At 36.0% G+C, this 20,926-nt stretch overlaps 1 protein-coding gene across 3 annotated transcripts in view; it reads left to right on the top strand.

The window, feature by feature from the left end:
• Nucleotides 1-20,926, top strand: part of LRRC28 (leucine rich repeat containing 28) — a 185,631-nt gene that overhangs the window by 134,597 nt on the left and 30,108 nt on the right. For 2 of the 3 annotated variants that reach the window (XM_060155757.1, XM_060155748.1), the window contains exons 7-9: nt 406-508; nt 15,531-15,706; nt 17,450-17,609. In XM_060155757.1, coding sequence (XP_060011740.1) covers nt 406-508; nt 15,531-15,706; nt 17,450-17,609 — 439 coding nt within the window. Of the gene's footprint in view, nt 1-405; nt 509-3,554; nt 3,672-15,530; nt 15,707-17,449; nt 17,610-20,926 lie in introns of all 3 variants that reach the window. The other variant, XM_060155738.1, reaches the window with a different exon arrangement.

The raw sequence follows: 20,926 nt of genomic DNA, 5'->3' as shown, positions 1-20,926 counted from the left end.
TAGGCTGACCTGCCAACTTAGTTTGTGTAACACTTTTTCCTATGGAGAAAAATGAAACTAAATAAACGACCTATAACAAACTTAATAAATAAATAGAAATTGTTTATTAAAAGTCATAGAATTTTTATGTGGGAAGGAAATCTAATAATATTCCATTCCCAGTACTCATTTTACAGCTTAAATGCTCAAGGTTCAGGTTGGTTGAGTAATTTTTCAATAGTCATGTTTTCTGATGTAGAATCTCATATTACAGCTGACATAAGTTCACACCTAGTTAAATCTGCAACACTTTTTTTCTTCCAGAGTAGAAATTTGAATTATCCTAATATTATGTATTAAATTTTATGTTTCACATTATATTGATGTATATTTATAGGAATTATAGCACTTTTCTTTCTAATCCAGATTTAGGTCGATCTCGAGAACTACAATATGTGTACGTGGATAACAACATTCATCTGAAAGGCTTGCCGTCCTATCTGTACAACAAAGTCATCGGGTGCAGTGGGTAAGGCTGATTTCACATTTTATACTATCACTCACCTCTTTTGCTAGCTTTGTTTCTACTTCAGTATTTAGTCCTGATAAAACTCAAAAATAGATGAACTACTTTTGATAATCCTGTTCAGTTTTGTTTTGGGGCTTAATATGTTAAACCAAATACCCTTAAAAGTCAAGAATATTGAGCAAGCAATTTAGAGTATTGTACTTCAAGTTTAGTTAGTAAGCTGTAAATTTGGTCAGTAAGTTGTTTGTTATTTTCCAGTCAAAAGAAAAATTAATCTATGCATACCATTATAAGCTCAATAGTATCAGTCACAGAAACTGGAGGAATCTGCATTAATGTAAAAGCTTTTCTTTCTCTGCACTCCATTGCAGTGACAATTTTACTACATTAGTATCTAGGACTATACCAATTGAAAATATTTAGAGCTCAACATTTGAAATAGTCCCTCAATACAAATCATGATTCTAGCAACCAAAATGTATGTTTCAGTTAATAAGAAACGATAGGCTTTTATTTTCAGAGCAGCAATGATCTTTCATTCTCAGTTAGGCTTTTAGAAAGATGGCTTCAGCTTCTCCTTCTATAGCAGTGAGAAAGAACCAACCCTAAAGTGGTTCCCAGAGTGGCGTGGGCTTAACACCAGGCAACTCAGCTACCAGAACCTGCTTTTGACTGGCCTCACTTAAGCAGCCAAAGGATACTTGGAACACCTTTGAGGGTACTTAGCCAGCATGTTGACTCTCTCCTTATAATTTCAAACATCCTGCATAACCTGGCTCATACTGTATGTAGTTCTGGCAAGGAAAGGGATGCCAATAAACTTGTGTGTAGCGACAGCCATTCCCCTGCTGGCATGGCTCCGGGGGATGGGCATTGAGCAGTGATTGCTCCAGAGAGGGTAATCCTAGTGGCCTTCCCCTAAGAAAAATTATACAGTTGTTATCTTGGGAGAGCCCTAGATGAATTCAGTGCCTGTACAGGCTGATGAAATACAAGCCCAGAGACATATTCCAGAACCTTCTATGAAGCATAGACAATAGAATATGTAATGGAGTTTTTAGCTCATTGATTTTTCTACAGCTGATCATGTGACAGCTACGATCCTACTCACTCATTAATCATAATGAGTTTGTAAAAGATCTATAATATAGCCTAATTTTTCCAAGTGGTGAGTGAAATACCCTCAATCACCAAGATACACGGAATGATGCAAGTAGGCTCCAAAGCTGAAGGCAATTTTCTTGCACCAAAGCCTTCAGAGACTGCACTGAAATATGATTTAAATCTCTACCACAATTAAAGAATAGCTCTTACTTGAGGTAAAGAGCCTTCTTCTTTGGTGTTTAGACATGGATATTACTGACTGCCAGAAAGTTCTATTCGTGCAGAGTAGAGAGATAGTATATTTTATTTTATTTATTTCATTTTTGGCCGAGCCGTGCAGCTTGCGGGATCTTAGTTCCCTGACCAGGGATCGAACCTGGGCCCACGACAATGAAAGCACCAAGTCCCTACCACTAGACCACCAGGGAATTCCCTTTTTTTTTTTGATATATTTTAATTGTTGACTTGGTATCTGGTAACAGAGGTAGTGAATTTTATGAGAGTTCCAAATCTTTGAGAAAACAGTAAGGCAGAATATGCAAATTACTAGCAGATAGTCTACATTTTTTATTATTATTAGCATCTTCCTTTGGTAGTAGTAATAAGAAGATAAATAAAATTTTTAAAAAGACAGTTATCAAACAATCAGTTTTCTAATATTAATAGATTTTGGAGTGTTGGCAGTCCCACATACAAATAAACAGTGATCCAAAAGGTATTTTTAATCTGTTGGTTTAACTCAGAATGCATTTCTTATAGAAGCGGTTCTGGTGGTTATATTCCTAGCCAGCTCATTAAAAGGTCATTTAACCCATTTTGCACCCCCCAAATTATACTTACTTATAAAATATTTCTGTGGCAAAAATGTATTCAGAATTCTAATACATGTGACTGTTGAAGTCTTGGCAACAGAATTTAGGGGCTCCCCTTCTTTTATCTCTTTTATCTGTTGTATATGTGCAAAGGGACTCTCCCATTCCAAGTCAAAGTGGGGGTGCTTTGGGAAAAGGAGGGGCAAGGTCTAGAACAGGGTTCTAAGGTAAATCTTATACAAAGAGCATAAGGGTATTTGAGGCCTAGAAAGTGTACCTTTTGATTCTGAACAAGGATCTTGGTTCGGTTGTTTATTCAGTGCGTATTTATTGAGCAACTACTCTGTTTGGTCACTGTCTAGACAGTGGACATACAATGTAGGAGCCAAACAATTCAAGTACCTGCCTTCCTGGACCTCATAATCTAGCTAGGGATCCAAGTGAACAGTCAATAATTAAACAAACTCAGTGCTAATTCTCTCCAAGGAGATGATACTTAAGCTGAGCGTAGAAGGATCAGCACACTTGGTTCTCCACCACCATCACATGTTCTTTCTAGCCCAGAGGTAGGTCTGGAATAAAGAACACATCAGCTCCTGCTGTACTGTGCTTTCTCTGAAAGAATTGTATTACCCTTCTCTGATTAACAGTCTAAGAAAATTAGAGCAAAATGAATACAGCTTTAGGGACCTGTGGCATGATATAAAAATGTCTGACATGTATATATATAATTCACATCTCAGAAGGAAAATAGAGAACCAGGTATAAGGCATATAAAAAGGTATAAAAATAGCTAATAACAAATGTTGCACAGTTTCAAGAAATCTCAGAAGTCTCACAAAATTATCTTTGATATTCATAGAAATGTGAATAAAGTTAGCTCCTCCTTATTCTATGTTCATTTATTTGTCAAGTAATTATTGAACTTTAGCAAGTCAGCACTGTGCTAATAATTGTAGAAAAGATAATTTAGATGTTTATCCTAATATATAAAAGTAACTGTAATACAAAAAATAAATACCCTAAGAGAAAAGTAGAGTGGTGAAAATTTAGAGCAGGGGACTGCCTCTTTATGTCCTAGCTTTGAAGTCACACACTGCCATTTCTATTATATCCTATTGATTACACAGGTTAACCCTATTCATTGTGAGAGGGAACTTCCAGGAGGGGAGCAGCATGGGAGCCATCCTGGAGGATGGCTGTCACAGATTCCTTGCATTCATGCTCTTTGCTAGCCTCTTGGAAAAGTATAATTTTTATTTTGTCTGGATTTTTCTTATTGTTACCACAGAAACAAATGTCTTCCATTCTTCTATATTTTACCTTGAAAGAGAAGTCCCTCCCATGTTAGAACTTTAAAAAGTGGTAATTGGCACATTTGCTTACTCAGGAGAACTTAATGTTAAAAGTGGCCCAATACCAGAGTTATTTTCTCAGTTGTCTGATTATGAGAAAAAGAAACCAAGACACTGCTTTGCTTTTTCTTATATAAATAAGCAATTATAGCTGGATTTGGGTACAAATTGGATAAATGATTTGGTTAAATGGTTTGTTAATATAACCACTCAAGGTAACAGAGTTGTCTTTATGAGAAACGCATTCAGAGTTCTGAGTTAAATCAGCATACTAGAAAATATCCTTTGGCTCACAGTCCATTTTTGTGTGGGGGCTGCCTACACACAAAAAACAAACTGTACTAGATACTTGAACCACACCTCCATGTGGCAGGCACAAAGCAGCCTAGCTACATATTAAAAAAAAACTGAGGTATGATTTGAGCTGTCACTCAAGTGACAGAGTTTGTTGTTTGATTCCAATGTAGTAATTAATTGCTTTTTAAAACAAAAATAGTGACACTCCTTTTAAGTTTTAGAGGAATATAACAGAATCCAGAGTATCCACAATATAACTTTCAAAATGTCCAGGGTACAATCCAAAATTAAATAACATTTGAAGAATAAAGAAAATATGACCTAGTGTCACGGAAAGTAAAAACTTTACTTGATGAGCTTAACACAGAATGGTATAAGAGAGGAAAAGTCAGTGAACTTGGAGGTAGATCAATAGAAATGATTCAGTCTGAAGAACACACACACACACACACACACACACACACACACACACACACACACACACACACACACACACACACACACACACAGACTGAAAGCAAGAATGAACATCAGCATCATCAGGGACCTGCCAAACAGTACAAAAAAGCCTGATATTTGTCATCCCAGAAGGAGAATAGAGAGAAAATGGGGTGGTAACAACAAAATTGTTTGAAGAAATATTGTCCAAAAATTTGCCAAATATGATGAAAGACATAAGTTTACATTTTCAAGAAACTCAGTGAACTTAAGTAATATAGATTACAAAGAAAACTGTACCCAGTCAAAGCTGCTGAAAACCAAAGATAAAAAGAAAATCTTGAAAGCAGCCAGAGAAAAATGACAAACTACATACAAAGAAATAATTCAAAAGACCATTGCCTTCTCATCAGAAATTTTGAAGGCCAGAAAACAGTGGAATGATATTTTTAAAGTGCCAAAGAAAAACACCAGTCAACCTAGCAACCAGCAAAAAATACCTTTCAAGAATGAAAGTAAAATAAATGCATTCTCAGATGGAACAAAACTAAGCCTTAAAGAGGCTCTGCCAAGAGGACAGACGTTTTATCCAAACCAAGGCTTATTCTATCAGGGTGACATAATTTCTTTCCTTCTCCATATCTACTTTTTCCCTTTACTTTTCCTCTTATTTTAAGCTGAAAAAAAAAACTTTTTTGCTAAAAAGGGTTAATCTGGTAGCAGTTCCCCCAATAATGAGCATGTGGATGACAGTGTATTTTCTGAAGTATAAAAGACAGTTACTTGCGTTCTTTTGGTAAGGGAATTGAAACTAATTCTTTACTCTTAACACTTTGGTTGGTGGCATGGTAAGTTTGAAAATGCATATGAATTAATTTGCTACATCACATACATGTTTTGGAGCATAATCTCCGTGGCAAAATGATGTTACCATTCATTTAGCTTGTTTAGGTTTAAATGCTGAATGGCAGCTCTGAAAACATTGAGTTGAAAGGGAATTGTGATAATTGTTATAAATTATTTATGTAACTAAGCCAAGGGTCCTGACATTTATAACAGACTTCAACTCATTTTAATAACTCACTTAAGGGTTCAGGTGTACAGTCTTTTTTGTAACCACCTCAGCATTTATTCTAAAGTAATAAAAACTATCGAGTTAGAAATCAAAGATGCCAAGGCTTAACAATTGCCAGCTACTAGTTATTTCATTTTATTGTGAACTGAGCATAGCATGGACCTTCCATCCCTCTTTACTGACAGTTCATTTCATGATTACTTCTTATTGAGATGAGCGACACTAGCTTTCAAGACAGGTACCTTTCCAGCCTTCTCTCCCATTTGCTGTTCTCTTCCATGGACCTGAGAGTCTGGCCACTAGAACTGTTGTGTAACCCCATCTGCCCTGTGCATTCACAGAGCTGAATCCCTGTTCCCTTTCTCTGGAATATCATCATGTTAATCTTAGTTTTCAACAGTAGATAGCTTCAGAGCAACATCTAGACTAGTGTTTGACCAAATATCTGGGTGCCATGGCCTAGCCAAGTTAATACAAAAATTTAACCATCACACCATGTATATTATCCCCCAAAATCATTTATTATAATAATAAAGAGAAAGCACAGCTATAAACATTGCTTAAACTTTACTGTGTACCAGGCAGTGTACTCATTGATTTATCTGTGTATTGCACATTATCCTCCCAGCAACCCTTGTGATATTCATCCTTATCTTAGAAATGAAGAAACCAGAGCTCAGAAAGATTGTCTCAGGTCACAAAGCTAGATGGCAGTAGAGTTATTATCTGCTTCATTGTCCACACTCTTAACCACTGCACTACATATACTGTCTCTCTCTTCTCCTTGGTCTAGAATCACCTCTATATGTTTGAGCCCCTCTACTAGCTTCTTGAGAACAGGGATGAAAAATACCTTTCTTGTTCCTGCATCATTCCATGTAGTGGGGTGGATATTTGGTATCTGATGAGGTCAAGGGAGGTTGGCTATGGCCAACAGAAAGATTACTAACTCATGTGAATTCCTGCCTTGTAGCCTGCATTCTACATAGCTGCAACTCTTCTCCAGTGTTAACTAGAGAAGGCATTTAATAGAAGTATTGTAAAATGAATTTAATTAGCTGTTTACAGCCAGCGGTGAAGAGTAGGAACTTCTGCTAAAAGAATTGTCAAAGGGAAATTAGACCTTATATAAAATGAGGATCCACATACTTGTTAATGTGAGTCTTTTCAGCAGTTTGTCAGAAACCTAATCTTTCTAATTATTGGAGACAGAGGAAGCATTAGGAAAAGTCTGGCTTTCAGTTTTCTAAACCTTTATTTGTTATTGTTAAATTCTTTGGACAGTGTTCCTTATAGAGTTCATCAACACTTGTAAGGTTAAGGCAATAGCAGTATGAAGTAATTATTCATGAATTGCTTGCTTGCTTTTTACCCTATATTTTTATTGTTCTATGATTTTGCCCAGGATTCTCATAACTAAAATATGGCTATAAAGTTTGGAAACAAATAATATGCTTTACCATGAGTATTAGGCTTCTCCATAGCAACAGAACCAATAGAGAGAGAGAGGGGTGTGTGTGTGTTGTGTAGCTGGGGGGGCTTGCACTGAGAGGAAGAGGGAGATTGATTTATTTTAAGGAATTGGCTCACATGATTGTGGGCACTGGCAAGTCTGAAATTCGCAGAGCAGGCTAGAGACCGAGGGAAGAGCTGATGTGGTAACTTGAGTCTAAAGACAGTCTGGAGGCAGAATTTTTCCTTGGGGGACCTCAGTCTTTTCCTTTTAAAGGCCTTCAACTGATTAGACAAGGCCCACTCAACATTATAGAGGGTAATCAGCTTTATTCAAAGTCTACTGTTTTAAATGTTAATCTCATCTTAAAAATACCTTTACAGAAATATCTGGACTGGTGTTTGACCGAATATCTGGGTGCCCTGGCCTAGCCAAGTTGATACAAAAATTTAATCATCACATTATGTATTACTGTATATCATCAAAAGAGTCACTTATTATGTGTTTGCCTGTGTTTCCAGACTTAGTGGCCATACTGCATAATAGCATATTGGATATGATCCTCTCATCTTAATTTTCTCCATATTAAGAAACAAATAGTAATTATACAGTAAAATTTAAATTTATTTCCTCATCTTCACAAAATGCTTCATAAGGGTAATACCTTTCTAACCCACAGAAATACTCATGCAAAGTCACAGTTGTGCTGCTACAGACTCTTCATGTTTATGTGATCACATAGGGTCAACTGAGGTTTTGAAAGTAAGAGGGGTAAAGGCAAAGTAGCAAATCAAAGAAAAATATCGTAGAAATTTTGACACCAGTTGGCAGGCCACTGTGCAGCTGCTTTGCACTAGTGTATCCATACTAGCTGTTAAATTATTGACAGTATTGAAGTATTTCTACACAAGTTAATGAATAGCTATTGAACTAAAAGCCCCTGAGGTCCCCCACTGCTGTGTCTGCCTTTCCCCTAAGATCGCCCCATAATCCAGCAACTAAAAGGCTAATGACCAGCAGAACAGAGGGCTCTAGGACTGTGCTTTAGCACAGTGGTACTGTTTGTTTGGTTTTTGCTTGTTTTATTAAACTATAATTTATGTACAGAAAAGTTCACCCTTTTTAGTGTATAGTACTGTGAATTTTGACAAATGCATACAGTTGTATAGCCACCACTATGATCAAGGTTTAGAACAGTTCATTCACCCCCAAAATGTCCCCCATGTCCCTTTAAAATGAACCTTTTTTCTTCGGGAGACACCTCAGCCTCTGGAAGCGGTTATGTTTTGTGTCCCTATGTTTTACCTTTTCCAGAATGTCATATAAATGAAATGACACAGGCTACTGCACACATTCATGTCTGGGGCTTTGTGTGAACATAATTTCATTCCACTTGGGTAATATCTAAGAATGCATTTGCTGGGCTATGTGGTAAGGATACGTTTAACTTTATTAAAAACTGCCAAAATGTTTCCCAACATGGCTGTGCTGTTTTGTATTTCATGAGAGTTCTTGTCAGTTTTTTCTTCTTTCAGACATTCTAATAAGTGGGTACTATCTCATGGTTTTAATTTGCATTTCTCTAATGACAGTTGTTGTTGAACACGTTTTCATATGCGTATTTGCCCTCCATGTACAGTTGACCCTTGAACAATGCGCAGGTTGGGGCGGACTCTCAGCACAGTCCAAAAACCACATATAGCTTATAGTCAGTCCTCTATATCCGGGGTTCCTCTGCATCTGCAATTCCACATTTGTGGATTCAACCAACCCTGGATCGTGTAGTATTGTAGTACTTATGTTTGAAAAAAATCCATGTTTAAGTGGAACCACGCAGTTCAAACCCATGTTGTTCAAGGGTCAGCTGTATCTTGGGTGAAGCATATTCCAGTTTTTTGCCCTTTTTTTAAAAACTGGATTGTTTGGGCTTTTTCTTACTGAGTTTTGAGAGTTCCTTATATATTCTGAATACATGTTTCTCATCAAATACGTGATTTGCAAATATTTTCTTCCAGTCTGTGGCTTGTCTGTCATTCTCTTAACAGATTTAACTAGCCTATATTGTGGTTCTTCATAGTTCACCACTGATAAACACACAACTCAAGATATATTTAATTTAATCCATAAATGAGACATTTTCCATTTGACAGATTACTATATTTTCCTAAATAACCATTTCCTTAAATGTTGCCATCCTGGTGGGTAACCAAATACAGATAATGTGATGCTCATATCTTTTTGGCACATCTGCTCCTGAGACAGACTGGACCCCCACGAACTACCCCAAAATTATTTCCTTTTTGGCACCATGTGGATGACTCAGTATTCTTTTCACCATTTCCTTTTTATCTTTTCTCTTTCAAATTTCTTTCCCTGTGTGTGAAGACTCAAAACAACCAATCTGTATTTGGAACTGCTTAGGCACCAATATAGAACTGCTAGATAGAAGAGAAAACTGATCACATTCGATGAGTTAACAACAGAACTTCCATAATACAGTTAGATAATGTGTGATTTAGAAACATCAAACGTTGTGACATATCATTGGTAAAAGATGATGTCAGGAGAGACTTTATAAAGGAATTAGATTTGGGGAGGAGTAAAATTTGTATCTGGAATGACAGGATATAGAAAATTCCAGGCCCAATTTGGCCTGTAGGCAAGAATAGCCATGGCTCATTGAATACAGTGTTGCTTGTGTTAAGGGGTATGAATCAGAATCCACAAGGAAATGGCAAGGCCACCAGCATCCATGGGATACCTTTCTGCTTAAGTTCTCTCCCTTTTGCATCAACTAAGGTAAGAGGGTCATTTCTTAAAATTTGACTAGAAAGCTTCCATATTTTGACCCTGCACATCAGTGTAAATATCATTAACTTACAAAAATAACATTACTAACAATTTTGAAGCCCCTGTATGGTTCTCTCCCATGTATGCTCCTCCTTCTTCTCCAAGGTTAGCCATTACTCTGAATTTTGTATTTATCATTCATTTTCACTGAATTATGATTTTAATATATGTAAATACATCCCCATATAGTGTATTGTCAAGTTTTATATCTTTTCTTTAACTTTGTGTAAATTGAATGATGCTGTATGTATTCCTCTATGGTGTACTTCTTTCACATAACCTTTTGTTTTTATTCTCCAACTTCTCCACTATTTTTCTGCTTCCCTTTAGAGAAAAACTCTTTGAAAGAGTTGTCTATACTCACTTTCTCCACTTCTTTCTATTCTCTCACACCAGTTAGGCTTTTATCCCCATTGCACCTATATAAAGTATATATATAATTTGAAAAGTTTTGATGTATATATGTATACACACACATACATACGTACCTCTGAAACCATCACTGCAATTAAGATAATAAACATATCCACCACCACCCAAAGTTTCCCCGTGCCCCTTGGTAATCCTTCCTTCCTTGTCTTCATCCTATCTCCAGGCAACCCTGATCTGTGTTCTGTTAACTGTCAATAAATTTGTATGTTCTTGAGTTTTATATGAATAAAATCAAACAGTATATACTCTCTTTTTCTCTGTCTTCTTTCACTCAGCATAGGGATTTGGAGATTTATACATGATATAGTGTGGATCAACAGTTCTTTTTTTTATTGCTATGTAGAGTTCCATTGTATGGATATATCGCAGGTGGTTTCCATTCACTTGTTCATGGACATTTGTGTTGTTTCTAGTTTTTGGCTTTATTACAGATAAAACTGATGTGAACAAATGTAGACTGTCTTTTAAAGGTCCTAGACTTAAATTTCCTTGGATAAATACCTAGGAGTGGAGTGTCTGGATCATACAGTACATGTATATTTAATTTTTGGAAGAACTTCCAGACTTTACAAAAATAACTAACATTCTACATTCCCACCTGTAATATAAGAGATTATCAGTTCTTACATATTTTAAATTTTATTCTAGGTGTGTAGTGATTTTTCCATTACGTTGTTAAATTTCATTTCCCTAGTAAATAAGGGTGTGCATCTTTTTATGTTTTATTTGCCATCCATATATCTGCTTTGATATCGTGTCTAAGTCTCCCATTTTTTCCTTGGGTCTTTGTGTTCTTATTATTGAGTTCTGAAAATTCTCTATAGATTCTGGATAAAAGTCTTTTATCATATATATGCTTTGGAAGTATCTCCTCCCAGTCCGTGGCTTACCTTTTCATTTTTTCACAGGGCCTTTTGGAGAGCAGACATTTTTTATTTTGATAAAGTCCAATTTATCAATTTGTTCCTTTATCGATCTTGCTTTTAGTGTAACCCAAATCACAAAGATTTTCTCCTATGCTGTCTTCTAGAATTTTTTTTTTTTTTTTTTTTTGCGGTACGCGGGCCTTTCACGGTTGTGGCCTCTCCCATTGCAGAGCACAGGCTCCGGACGCGCAGGCTCAGCAGCCATGGCTCACGGGCCCAGCCGCTCCGCGGCACGTGGGATCTTCCCGGACCGGGGCACGAACCCATGTCCCCTGCATCGGCAGGCGGACTCTCAACCACTGCGCCACCTGGGAAGCCCTGTCTTCCAGAATTTTTAAGGAATTAAGTTTACATTTAGGTCTATGATTCATTTTGAGTTAATTTTTGTGTATGGTATGAGGTATGGTTGAAGTTCCTTTTTTTACATATGGATATACCAGTTGTTCAAGCACCATTTGTTTAAAATACTATCCTTTCTCTACTGTATTTCCTTTGTATGTTAGTTGAAAATTAGTTGTCCATATATGTGTGGGTCTATTTCTAGATACTCTGTCTGCTCCATTTATCTGTCTGTTTTGACACAAATACCATACTGTCTTGATTACCATAGTTTTACAGTAAGTCTTAAAATTAAAAAAAAGTTTTTTTACTATTCTAGCTGCTTTGCATTTCTATATAAATTTTAGAATCAAAATTTCAATTTATATATATTTTTAAAAGCCTGTGATTTTAATTGCATTGAGTCTTTAGATCAATTGGAGGAGAATTAACATCTTAACAATATTAAGTCTCCCAGCCCATGATCACAATAAATGTCTAATTCCTTGTCTTAGACATCTTTTGTCTGATTTATCTCTAAGTATTTCATATTTTTCATAGTATCGTATATGGTATTTAAAGTTTTTTAAATTTCCAATTGATTGTTGCAACCATATAGAAATACAAATGATTTTGTATAACTGATCCTGTATCCTCCAAACTTGCCAAGCTCACTTACTAGTTCCAGTAGGGTTTTTTTTAGATTATCATGGACTTTCTACATACACTCGTGTCTTCTGGGAAGAAAGTCAGTTTTACTTCTTCCTTTCAAATATGGTCATGTTTTATTTCTTTTTCTTTCATGACTGTACTGGTTAGAAGCTCCAGTACAATGTTAAATAGTAGAAGCAGTGAGAGCAGACATGTTCGTCTTGCTGAACTTATGGGGAAAACAGTCTTTCAACATTAAGTATATATTGACTGTTGTTTTTTCATACATATGCTTTATCAGATTAGTAAATTCCCTTCTATTCCTAGTTTGCTGAGAGTTTTTTAAATTACGGACGGGTGTCGAATTTTGTTAGACCCTTTTTCCGCATCTATTGAAATGATTATATGGTTTTTCTTTTTTAGGTTTTAACAGTGAATTACATTGATTTTTTTAAGGTTAATATAATCTTGATTAATAAGATAAACTTCATTTGGTCATATGACTTTATACATTGTTAAATTCAATTTACTAAAATTTTGTTTAGACTTTTTCCACCTATGTTCATGAATGATACTGGTTGTTTCTCTTTTCTTGTGTGTTCATCTGGTTTTGGTATCAGGACAATGCTGGCTTCATAGACTGAGTTGGGAAGTATTCCAACCTTTTAACTACAAATTCAACTTCATTAATAAATGTTGGGTTGTTCAACTTCTCTGTATCTTGAGTGAGCTTTGCTAATTTTTGTCCTTCAAGGACTTATTAGCATAAAGTTGCTTCTTATATTTTTATTATAAATCGGACAATACCTCCTTTCTCATTTCTGATATTGGTAATTTGTGTCTTCTCTCTGATTAGACTAGTTAGAGGTTTATCGTTTTTATTGATCTTTTCAAAGTTCCAGCTTTTGTTTTCACTGATTTCTCTCTATTCCTTTCTTCTATGTCATTGATTTTCTTTATGCTCTTTATTATTTCTTTTATTTACTTAGGGCTTAATTTGCTCTCTTATTTCTGGTTTCTTTAGGTGAGAGCTATGTATGCAACATGTCCTTCTATGTAGTAATTATAATTATTGTTATAATGACCTTTTCTGCCAGTTTTAACATCTGTCTTGGTTGTTTTCAGTTGCATTTTTTTTTCCTCATCATAGGTCATATATTGAAAAGCCTGGTAATTTTTGGTTGGATGCCAGACAGTGTGAATTTTATGATGCTGAGTGCTAGATATTTTTGTATTCATGTAACTATTCTTGATATATGTTCTGGGATACATTTAACTGGAAACAGTTTAATCTTTTCAGATATGGCTCTTAAGGATTTGTTAGGTGGGAATGGAATGGTGTTCAGTCTAGCACTAACTATTCACCACTACTGAGATAAGACCTTTTTGTGTACTCTACACAATGCCCCTTGAATTATGACGTTCAAGTCTGACTGATAAGAGCAGACACTATTTCCAACCCTCTGTGACTGCTGGGCACTGTTACCTTTAATCTTTTCAGCTCGTCCTTTTTCCAGCCTCAGGTAGTTTCCTCATATGTGCTGATCAGTACTCATCTGAATACTCAAGGGGAACCTTTGCAAATCTCCAGAGTTCTCTCTCTGTACATCTCTCTCCCCTAAGGTTCTCTGTCCTGTGAACTCTTGCTGCTTTGGACCCCTGAACTCTTAGTTCCTTGTCCTCAGTTTAAGGTACCTACCGGGCTGTGACTGAGTTCCCCTTCCCTGAGTTAACTCTTCTCTTCAATCGAGTCTCTGCTGAAATGTCACCTCCTCAGAAAGACTTTCTTTGATTATATTATCTAAAGTAGTACAGCTCTCACTCCCCTCTTCACTCTATTTCAGCATGTGTTTATCTTTTAATTGTCCATCTCTCCTCACTATAATAAGCTTCATTCTGATCTTAAGCATGTCCCTAACAGAATTTTATGCTCATATATATTAAATAATATATACAACAAAGTTCATAATAGCCCCAAACTGGAAACAGCCCATATGTTTACCAGTACTACACAACAATGAAGATGAATAAGCTATAGTACGTACTGTAGCGTGGATGCATCCCAGAAAGAATATGTTGACAAAAGGAGCCAGATACAGGATTCTTCATGCTATTGAAGAAGGCAAAACCAAACTATAATGTTAGAATTTGGAAAAATGGTTCCTTTTGGGATAGAGGTTTTGCTTAGTAGGAGGGCCAGCATGGCCTTCTGAGGTTCTTTTTTCTTGAGCTGAGTGGAGAAATTGAGTAAAATTAATTGAGTTCTAGGTCAGATACTGTCTTCTCTGTAGACCCTTCCGTAATTCCTTAGAAAAAGTCAGTTCCTCCACCTTCTCTGACCCAATATTAGAATAATTATATTGTAATTATTACATTTTTCAAGGGAAGGGGGGGTCATCTTTTGTTTTTTTAATTTAAGTATTTTGACTGGCGTATAATAGGTGCTCTGGAAACATTTTCTGATGAAAGGAATGAGCAAATGCAGGAACTTGTAATGAATAAATAAGCTGAGGGCTTCTGCCTTCCAGTCCTGTGCCTCCTTCATTGCCTGTTTCTAGTTGAGGGTAGGGAGATTATCTCACGTTGTATCTGGAGAGCCAAGGCTTGTTGGCATCTATTTGTCGTTAGAGAAGAAAAGTGTTGAGACTTTCAGGTAAGCTGGTGGTCTCAGACAGGAGGTAGAATGAGATTGGACTCCTGAGTTTTGGTAACCCTGTAGCTAAAGGAACAAGGATGCCTCTGCCTTCTGGTTATGAGTGGCTGTAGGGAATAGGATGTGACTTGGCTTATTCAATAGGCTTTGCCAAGAATATTTTCTTCACAGGTTTATGGAAGGGCCCAATAAAGTTATCTGCTACCATTACAGATCTGTTTGCTTTGTAGGGTTTTGTTCCCCCAACACAAAAATTTTGTTAAACCATGGTACTATAACTAAACAGAGTACTCTTTGTTCCTTTTAATTTTGAAAATTTCAATAAACATAAACTTGGAAAGGGTAAGAAAATGAGGATGAATAGAGCTTACAAAGCAAATTGTATAGATCCTATGAAGGAAATTTCTTCTAAGTTTGTCCTTACTGGAAGTGCCTGGACCTCAGTGAAGATTTAGCTGAGTTCCAAATGATGCATCTAAATTTCTATGCCAGGTTTTATTAAGGAAGCCAGAATAGCATCTGTTCACTTTGAAAAGAATTCTGCTAATTCATCAGTGTCTTAAAATTTTAAATGTATATTTTGATTAACATATTTTTATTGGCACATATAGTCATTTCTTTTTGGCTAATACTACTGTGAATGTGTGTCTTTCTGTAGCTGTGGTGCTCCCATTCAAGTTTCCGAGGTGAAGCTGCTTTCCTTTTCATCAGGGCAACTAACAGTTTTCCTCCCTGCTGAGGTGAAGGCCATAGGGACAGAGAAAGATCACGTCCTGCCTCTGCAAGAGCTGGCCATGAGGAGTCTGCATCACACCTACCACAGTTTTCTAAAAGGTACCCGGGACTTTTTTCTTTTCTTTTCTTTCCTTTCCTTTTCTTTCCTTTTCTTTTCTTTTCCTTTCCTTTCCTCTTTTCTTTTCTTTCTTTTCTTTTCTTTTTTCTTTTCTTTTCCTGCCTCTTATTCAGTGAGCTTAGGAATTGTGTTTTATGCTGTTTTAGTGTTCATTTTTCAAAATTGTGGTAAAATGTACATAACATAAAATTTACCATTTTAACCATCTCTAAGTGTTCAGTTCAGTGGCATTAAGTACATTTGCGTAGTTGTGTAATGGAACACTTTTTATAAGAAAAGTTTTAATATTTTATTTTAATATTAATATTTTATATTTTAATATTAAAATATTTTATCAACACTGAGCCCTTCAGCACCCCCTATAGACACAGAGAAGCATTCACTAAATATGGTCTTCAGTCACAAAGAACAGAGGTTAAAAGTTAAACTATGCAGTTTAAATGAGAGAAATTGGTGTTTGGGAGCACATATTTGGTGGAAGTGAGAAGGCTGGCAGAGGTACTTTCTTCCGTATTGAAAAATGTGCAAAGATCTTATCCTTAAAGCAAAGTTGGGTACTTCTTCCAACAGAGCAAGTTTTTGCCTTGTAACCTCCTTACACCTGAGAAATATATATACCTAAAGGGAAATTAATTTCAGGAGCCTTTGGCAGTATTACCACAGGATTTGGCGGTGTGTAGATGTCATAGGTGACATGGAGTGGACCTGTGATGCTTTAAGAAAGCACTAGGCAACATTAATAAGAAAATAATTTCAAGTGCTTTTAAAGCTACTAAATGTTTTGTCTTTGCTTTAAAAAAAAAAAAAAAGATGAATACAGAAACCTCTAACATTAAACTTCCAGGAATGTCTAAAACAAATTAAGTTGTTTTTAAAAACTAAACAGAAAACTGAAATTATTCACCTACGAGCAAATTACATTTTTCAGAATGGTTATTGATAAGTCTGGACAGATATAAAAGATGATAAGATAATTTGTATTTCCTTCCTCAAGATGATTCAGTGATTTTTAGGTATCACCTCATCATGACCGTTTCTCTCTCTAGATGTTTTACTCTCAATAGCAACCCAGTGTACATTTGTGCTCAGGATTGCCTGGGCCATTGGGATGTTTTGCTTTAAACGTTTCTTTTGTGTAGCTCAGACTAAACTGAGGAGGAAACACCCTATTTTTATTAGTGACAACTCATGGGAGTGAGACAAGGAAAAGCTTGGTTTCATTATTTTTCATTTTCTTTGATTTCTTTGTTTCCCCTTTTCATTCTTTTCAGTAAATATAATTTAGCTTGAAAGATTCTAAATGCCCAGTAGATTTAGGAAGAATTTAATGAAAGTCTGTTTTAGTCTTCAGTCCCAGTCTTTTTTTTATTCTCTGTCTCTTATAGAAGTTTACAGACCCTCCCTTGGTAAACGTAATGCCTTTTCAGTCTTTGTTCTTAAAGAATATTTGGTCTTATTCTTTCCTGGCCTCTATCTCAGGACAGCTCAGGTTGCTCTTAAAAGAGTAGATTAAGGTTTTCTCTTAGTATCAAAAATGTAAAAAAGCATCTTTCATTTCCAAATAATGTTACATTTTTATTCAATGCCTATCGGATAACAGAATTTTCAACATGCAGTACTTTTCACTAACTGAACTTATTTGCTAACAATAAGAAATATTTTAAGAAGCCAAGTTTAAGGAAATCGCATTTTTTATTTGTGCATGATTTTCTCTTGTGTTCCAGATCTGGACTTTCTGTCTCCAGTCTCATTACCCAGAAGTCTTCTGGAGCTGCTGCACTGCCCCTTGGGGCACTGTCACCGGTGTAGTGAGCCCATGTTTACGATTGTTTACCCCAAGCTATTTCCCCTGAGAGAGACGCCAATGGCAGGACTGCACCAGGGGTAATCATTCCTAAGTGGACACCAGGGCGTACACCTGGGGGAGGGGTGGGAACATGGGGAAGGGTGGAGGACACACATAAAAGTGTTGGTAAGTCAGCAGCTTTAAAGGGGCATAGAATGCTTCCTGCCATACAGATAAATGAAACAAATGCACATTTTCAGTATCACAAGAAAACTGGATTTCTCTTTATTACATTTTTGGTCTTATACAGAACGGTTTTATTGTATATGTTATTTAGAGTAGCTCATTCTTTGTATGAGTGTTTTCCTGCTGTTTCCCTATTCACAATAGTCTTTAGGCAATAAGGAATGTAAGAACAAAATATTTGTTATATAATGGGTCCAGCTCAGCTCTTCTGTTTAATTCGCATTGCTATCTGAAAGTGTGTGGCTGAGCATTGTGTGTGTGTGTATTTCTGTTTTGAATTTCTAACCCTTCCAAATAGCATTCTCTTACCACTGTCTGTTTCTTGGCACAGTGCCTTGAATTTGCTAAGAATGTTAACTAAGTAAAACCCCCCAGTCTGGTAGTTTATTAAAAGAATATCAGACAATTAAAAATAGGACATGAAATGAAAAAATCCCCCATTAGCACAGTCTCAGCTTATAGATTTTCTAAATTTAGGATCTTCTAAGTTCACATTTTTCAAAGATGAAAAAAAATACTATAATACCTCACTTATCCATCAAATGTGGTATTTTGGGTTAGTACATTTTTCAGGATAACTGGTTACCCCTATTCAGTCCTAGAAGCGTTTCCTTTATAATCATTTTTGTAGAATGAGAGCAAGCGTGGGCAGGGTGCTGAACCTCTCAGAGCCTCAAAATGGGGAAAGAACAGCCTGCTGGGCAGGGCCATCTAAGGATTAGCAGATGATGAAGGCAAACACTTGGCATATAATGGGTGCTCGGCAAATGGTAGTTACCTTTTCCATCTCTCTACCCACTCCTTCCCAAAACTGCATTTGTCTTTTTCTTACCCTGAATAATCCTATTTTGCTATACTTTCAGTTCCTGTTTCAACTTTCTGTATTTTTAATGTTTCCTGCTTTACTGTGCCTGCCTACAGAAGCCCTCCTCCAAACCTTGCTAATCTGCTACTTCTGATCAGAGGTGATCAGATCACCAAATTTAGTAAAATTCCATTTTAAATTAGAGTTGAAAGGACTGAGTCAGGATTTGAGTACGTTACTACATGAATAAAATTAACTAATAAAATAGGCACATCTATGAGGAGCAGTAGGGAATATCGGTCAAGTGCACAGGCCCTGATTCTGACTTTCCCCTGGGAGACCTTGGGCAAATTACTTAACATCTCTGAGCTTCATCTTTTCATCAATAAAATGAGCATAGTAATAATATCTATTTAATAAGGTCATTGTGAGGATTAAATGAGATCATTTATGTAAAGAGCCCAGGATGGTGTCTGGTATGTAATAAATATTAAGTGACTTAACTATGATCTCTTTTTGTAGCTCAAAGACTTTTAAAAATTTATTTTATATATGTGTCTTTAGCAAATCATCTTCATAGTAGTAAGATATCATCATAGGAAAATCTTCCATTAAACTACAGTAAAATCCTCCTGCATTGTTGTTGCACAATTTCCTATAGAAGATATTTTCTTACTAAAAATATGAAAATGAAAACAATTCAGTATGGTAAGGATGCTCTGTTAGTAGCTGATAAAATTCTAAATACCTGTTTGAAAAGATAAACTTTCTTTCTATCATGGTAATTAATTTGTGCAAATAAAGTAGATCCCTTAAATGAAGTTATTTTTGTGTTATCTTTATATGAAATTTGGGAAACTTGTTCAATAAGTATTTGCATATTTACTGCTACTTATTTCTCTGCTTAAACCTAAAAATTCAGTGTGAATATCTTATATTGCTTTAGAACATAAAATATAATAGTGTTAGTTTAATAAAATGAGTGTATCAAATACATAGGACTTAGGCAATGCCCTTTTGTTAAGAAAAGCCAGAAGTGCCCACGTTAATAGCAAAAAATGAAATACCAAGATACAAACATGGCTTTCTGTGGCGAGTTAATGCTAAGATCTGAAACCGAGAATTTGTGTCTTTCATTTGGTCCACCAGACTTTGCTCCTTCCCACGTTGCTATAGAGATTGTGTTAAAAGCTTTGACTTCAGTTTCTACCATAGTTTTTAAAGTACTTTCTTTTGTAATTGAAAACCATATACTTGAATCTCAATAGCTTATTGCTAAAAATAAAATCAATATTTTTAGTATCATAAACTCTAAAAGGTCTTGATAATATTATTTTTAAGTTTTCTAATATATTCTGTTCAATGTTCATTGCTTCTTATAAAATAATACATTGTATCAGCCAATATCTAAATTAATGTGGACATCTGTCATTATTTTAAAAGAACATACTGAATATGCTTCTAAAATACCAAGTCCCATACGAGTGTTAGTTCCAACTTAAATTTAATACAGTCAATTAAAAAGAAATTACAGTATTTTGCATAAATAGTAAATACCCAAATCTTCAAATATTTATAGAAGAGAATAATGGCTAGTATGTTCATAACTTTTGGTCATGACAGGCATAGCAAATTTTCATTCCCCCAGATTACTGTTCATTTTTTAAAATGGAGAATGTCAACTCATAGGATTATTAATTAGTATAACGTGTGTCTGACTTTTCCCACACATGTATGCATCTCATAAATTTTGTATTTCCCAAGGTTTTTCAAGGGTATTTTATGAGTTTCCTAGGGATACCTCAACAAAATACCACAGAACTGGGTGACTTACAGAGCTTCTATAGATATTGTCTCAGAGCTCTGAAGGCTAGAAGTCTGAAATCAAGATGTGGCAGGATTGGTCCCTTCTGAGGGCTGTGATGGAAGGATCTAATCCTTGCAGATGGCCATCATCTCCCTTCTTCTCTTCACATCATCTTACCTCTATGTGTGTCTATCTCAGTGTCCAAATTTCCCTTGTTTATAAGAACACCAGTGACATTTCACTAGGGCCCTCCCTAATGACCTCATCTAACTAATTACAGTGGCAATGACCCTGTTTCCAAATAAGGTTACTGTATTACTCTGCTAGGGCCACCATAACAAAATACCATAGGCTGGGTGACTTAAACAACAGAAATTTAATTTCTCACAGTTCTGGAAGCTGGAAGTCTGAAATCAGGGTGCATGTGGTTAGGTTGTGCTGAGGGCTGTCTTCCTGATTTGAAGATAGCTGCTTTCTTGCTGCCTCGAGTGGCAGAGAACACGAGCACACATGTTCACAAGCTCTCCAGTGTCTCTTCCTATAAGGGCACTAATCCT

This window comes from Lagenorhynchus albirostris, chromosome 1 (genome assembly GCF_949774975.1).
Source record: "Lagenorhynchus albirostris chromosome 1, mLagAlb1.1, whole genome shotgun sequence".
Lineage (NCBI taxonomy): Eukaryota > Metazoa > Chordata > Mammalia > Artiodactyla > Delphinidae > Lagenorhynchus > Lagenorhynchus albirostris.
The sequence above is the reverse complement of the archived record's forward strand: the minus strand, read 5'-3'. Positions and strand labels throughout refer to the sequence as shown.